Genomic DNA, 4209 nt, shown 5'->3' with positions numbered 1-4209 from the left:
GTGTTCAATTACCGCCTCTCCAGAGCCCGGCGCATCGTTGAAAATGCATTTGGCATTCTCAGCCAGTGTTGGAGAGTGTATCAACGCCAGCTGCAAGTCTCTCCTGACACTGCAGACAGCATCATCAAAGCCACCTGCATCCTCACAAACTACCTCCGTGGTGCTGATGGAACCCAGAGTGCTGATGTTGATGACGGTTCAGATGCTGTGGATGGCAGTGGCCTTGGTGCCATCAGGAGTCTCCGAGGCAACAGAGCATCAGCTGAAGCACTGAGGGTGCGGGATACATTCCGCCAGTATTTCACCTCACCTGCTGGCCAAGTCCCAGGGCAGTATGACCATGTGCACCGTGGACTCCCTTGACTTTTCCACTGTGCTGAATTTTCTGGTTGCTAGAATACTCTTGTAAATATTATTTAATCTACTGTTTAGGTTGTAAATATTCATAATTTGTAATGATGTCCATGTGCAACTGTTCTTATTAATTTTAAACTTCAGTGTTATGAATTCTCTGTGTTAACTTAATACTTACTGCTTCAAATAAATAATTATTTATTTACACAATTCATTCATTCATTCATTCATTTTCATCATACCGCTTATCCTGCACTAGGGTCACGGGTAAGCTGGACCCTATCTCAGCTGACTTCGGGCGAGAGGCGGGGTACACCCTGGACAGGTCGCCATTCTATCGCAGGGCTAATATTTACACAATGTCTTGTTAAAATAATGTTCTTATTAAGTATCATATCTAGGATTTAAAGGTGTTGACAAGGAAAGATATACAGGGAGAAAAGTTTACTTCACCAGATGAAAAGAAATCTTTATTTTTAATGCACAACTATCCACCAGGAACAATGGTAAGGTCAATCACAGCTGTGTGAATTGTGAGTGTTCTGGCTCTGAATATCCAAATTCTGCTTGAAAGACAAGCTCTTGCATTTTCATTTTCAGCCATGATTGCTTACCCAGAGACAGCCTTCTCATGGCCGGAGCAAGATTCATGAGAAAATGATGAATGTCATCTCTTTCCTCACGCTCTTTAGCACGCTGCTGCTCCCTTTCTTCTTTTCTCTCCAGATATTCTTGGAGTAAATCCCTGCTCCTCCTTTTAGGTGCCCTTGCAGCAGAAGCAGCAGTAGCAGCCTCTCCCTCACTCTCCTCTGACTCTTGCCCTGTCTCCTCCATCTCCTCATCCTGCTGTGGGAGGTCCAGATTGCTGTGCACCCTGTCCAAATATATGATAAGTGTCCTCCTGTCCTGTGTCAGCTGAATGAAGTCCAAAGGAGGACTGTACCTTCCATCCAAACCAGTATTCTGTATTAACTTGTGTGATAACTACATAAATGAATAAACATGTTTTTAATTTTTTGTGTAAAAAAACAGACAAGTAAACAAAAAGGAAAATTCACTTATGTCTTGAAATCGACAATTGATAGAGAAAGTAAATCAAAACTTATTTTTCATTGCTGTGTTTTAGCTTAATTATCTGATATGCTGAGGTATATCAGGCTGAAAATGACTGCATTATGCAAAAGCAGTGAAGAATATAATCAATTCAATAGTTATAAAGTGTGTGTATGTAGCCTACCGAGGTGGACAGTGTCTTACAATACCAAACAAAACAGTGTAAACTACATTGCATATTTGTTGAATCTAGTTATCACACAAGTTGAGAACAGCTTTGGACAGAGGGCACATTACATTATTGCACAGTCAGTTCCAAATTACACAACTCAATTTTAATGTACAAATGATGTACAGTACATCATTTACCCACATGATACAAATGAAAAATAATGTGTACTAATTAACAGACCATAGGAGAAAGACTATTTGAAAAAAATTTAACTACCTGTAGACACCCTGCTTGACTATTAACTACAGGTAAACTAAATACCATTGCTAATGTTACCTTCTGAAAGCTGTGGATGTGTCCAGGAAAGACATTACATCCATGTATTTCCACTTCTTCTTTGCTTTCCCTGCCTGCCCACTCCTTGTCTGTTTTTCTTCTCTCTTCTTCCTCACATACGTGTCCCTCAGGTTTTTCCACAATCTCTTTGCATCCTCAACTAAAATCATAAAAGGTACGACATTAAAATTATCATTGTGTGTTTCTTTACCTCCCGTCGAGAACCTACTCCTTGATTACCCCTCATGTATACACCGGTTTGTTTACGTTAGCAAAACCGGCATTGTTGTGCCGCTGCCGTCTTGTTACCAACTCTACTACATCTAACAACAACTCACTGTCTTGATAGCCCAGATGTTCGGCGATGCTTTGCCACACATTATCCTTGAATTCGTTATCCTTGTAATTTTTGTGTCCCTTGTCAAATAACACAGGGTGATGAGAGACGCAGGTAATCAGTAGATCCGCCATTGTTGTCACAGTGTTGTGACGTCGGGGTTGTGACGTACCTCCTTTTCACGCTACATGATTGGTTGATGCGTTTAGCCGCCAGGCGAAAGCTCAGAAAAATCGACCTCGCTGCGGAAAAAAATTATGTCGCATTTTCGCCGCGACACATTCGCGGTCGGTGTGAAAGGAGTCGTGATGAAAACCGGGGTTCGAAAAAAAATATTGACGCGCGAATTATTCGCACGAAAAATACGTCTCCGGTGTGAAAGGGCCTTAAGTCTGGATGTGAGAACCATAAGCGGGCAGCTCTAAGCTGGGTTGCCCAGTAGTACCATATTAGGTTTGGTACCTTTAGGCCTCCTCTGTCAAATGGGAGGTACAGTAGTGTAAGTCGGAGTCTCGGGCGCCTATTTTTCCAAATGAACTTTGTAAGAGTTTTTTTCATATCTTGGAAGAAAGAAGGAGGAGGTGGAAGTGGGACTGATTGGAAGAGATAAAGAAATTTGGGAAGGACATTCATCTTGAAAGCACTTATACGTCCAATCACAGACAAGGGGAGTGAGATCCATCTGTTTAGAGATTCCTTGACTTTTGAAATAATTGGATCGTAATTGGCAGAGATTAATGAGTTTAGATTGGGAGTAATAAAGATACCAAGATATCTGAATCCTTGAGGCGCATTCATAAATGGACGCCGGACCATAGGATGGAGTCTTTCCCACTCATTGAGAAAGAGGACAGAGGACTTAGTTTTGTTAACTCTGTACCCAGAGAACTTCCCAAATCTATTGATCACCTCGGTAAGGGCTGAAAAAGACTGTTCCAAGTTTGTCAGGAAAAGTAATGTATCATCTGCGAACAAGGCTATGCGATGCTCTACATCTGCTATCTGAATTCCTTTAATAATAGGGTGATTTCTAATGGAGATGGCGAAGGTTTCTAGCGCTAAAATAAAAAGCCGGGGGGACAAGGGACAACCCTGTCGGGTCCCACGATGAAGATTGAATGGTTTGGAGATAGAGTTATTGGTCATAATTTCTGCGCATGGTCCTGAGTATAAGAGTTTGATCCATTGCCTAAAGTGAACACCAAAACCAAAGCGGGGGACTACTTCAAATAGATATGGCCATTCAACTCTGTCGAACGCCTTTTCAGCGTCCAGCGACAGAATACATGAATCTTGTGTCTCTTTTTTTTCCTGAATGATATTTAAAACTCTTCTGATGTTATAATATGCCTGGCGGTTTTTTATGAATCCATTTTGGTCAGTGTGTATTAGAGATGGGAGGCATTTCTCACGCCTCAGCGCCAAAACTTTAGCAATTATCTTTGTATCTGAGCTCAATAGAGCGATAGGCCTATAGGATTCACATCTTGAAGGAGGTTTGTCTGGTTTTAATATCAACGTAATAAGTGCATTTCTCAGGGAGGGGGGCAGGGTACCTTTCCGGAAAGATTCTTCATACATATCCTTCAATGGACTTATGAATTTGTTTTTGAATAATTTATAAATATCAGTTGGGAGTCTATCCGGACCTGCCGTTTTCCCTCCTTTCATGTGATTTATAGCCTCTGAAATTTCCTGACTTTCGAGTGATCGGTCCATCCAGGATTTGTCTTGCTCAGATATGGTGGGGATAGGGAGTTGATTGAGAAAGGGAGATTGCTCTTCCTCTAATTCTGATCGTTCTGAGTCATAAAGGGTCTTATAAATAAAATAACTGTCTGTCTATTTTCTGTCTTTTATAAGACAGAAAATAACTGTCTTATAAAAGTACAAAAGTATCGTTTATCACTACAGGATCAACAATTATATCACCGTTTGGAGATTGAATACTATTGAT

General features: G+C 41.1%; 1 protein-coding gene across 1 annotated transcript; it reads right to left on the bottom strand.

The window, feature by feature from the left end:
• Positions 1-870: 870 nt before the first annotated feature.
• Positions 871-2386, bottom strand: LOC141009682 (uncharacterized). Its single transcript, XM_073482373.1, has 3 exons — positions 2254-2386; positions 1916-2075; positions 871-1228 (listed from the first exon to the last, which is right to left on the bottom strand). The coding sequence occupies exons 1-3, from the start codon at positions 2384-2386 to the stop codon at positions 871-873; spliced, it is 651 nt and encodes a 216-aa protein (XP_073338474.1).
• Positions 2387-4209: the final 1823 nt, after the last annotated feature.

The sequence above is a fragment of the Pagrus major genome, chromosome 15 (genome assembly GCF_040436345.1).
Source record: "Pagrus major chromosome 15, Pma_NU_1.0".
Lineage (NCBI taxonomy): Eukaryota > Metazoa > Chordata > Actinopteri > Spariformes > Sparidae > Pagrus > Pagrus major.
This window is presented reverse-complemented; position numbering and strand designations above follow the sequence as displayed.

Coding starts and splice junctions, on each gene's coding strand:
- LOC141009682 (XM_073482373.1), bottom strand. CDS start 2,386: ATGGCGGATCTACTGATTACCTGCGTCTCTCATCACCCTGTGTTATTT. Junction 2,076..2,253: donor ACATCTGGGCTATCAAGACA/GTGAGTTGTTGT, acceptor TTATGATTTTAG/TTGAGGATGCAAAGAGATTG. Junction 1,229..1,915: donor ACATCCACAGCTTTCAGAAG/GTAACATTAGCA, acceptor ATATTTGGACAG/GGTGCACAGCAATCTGGACC.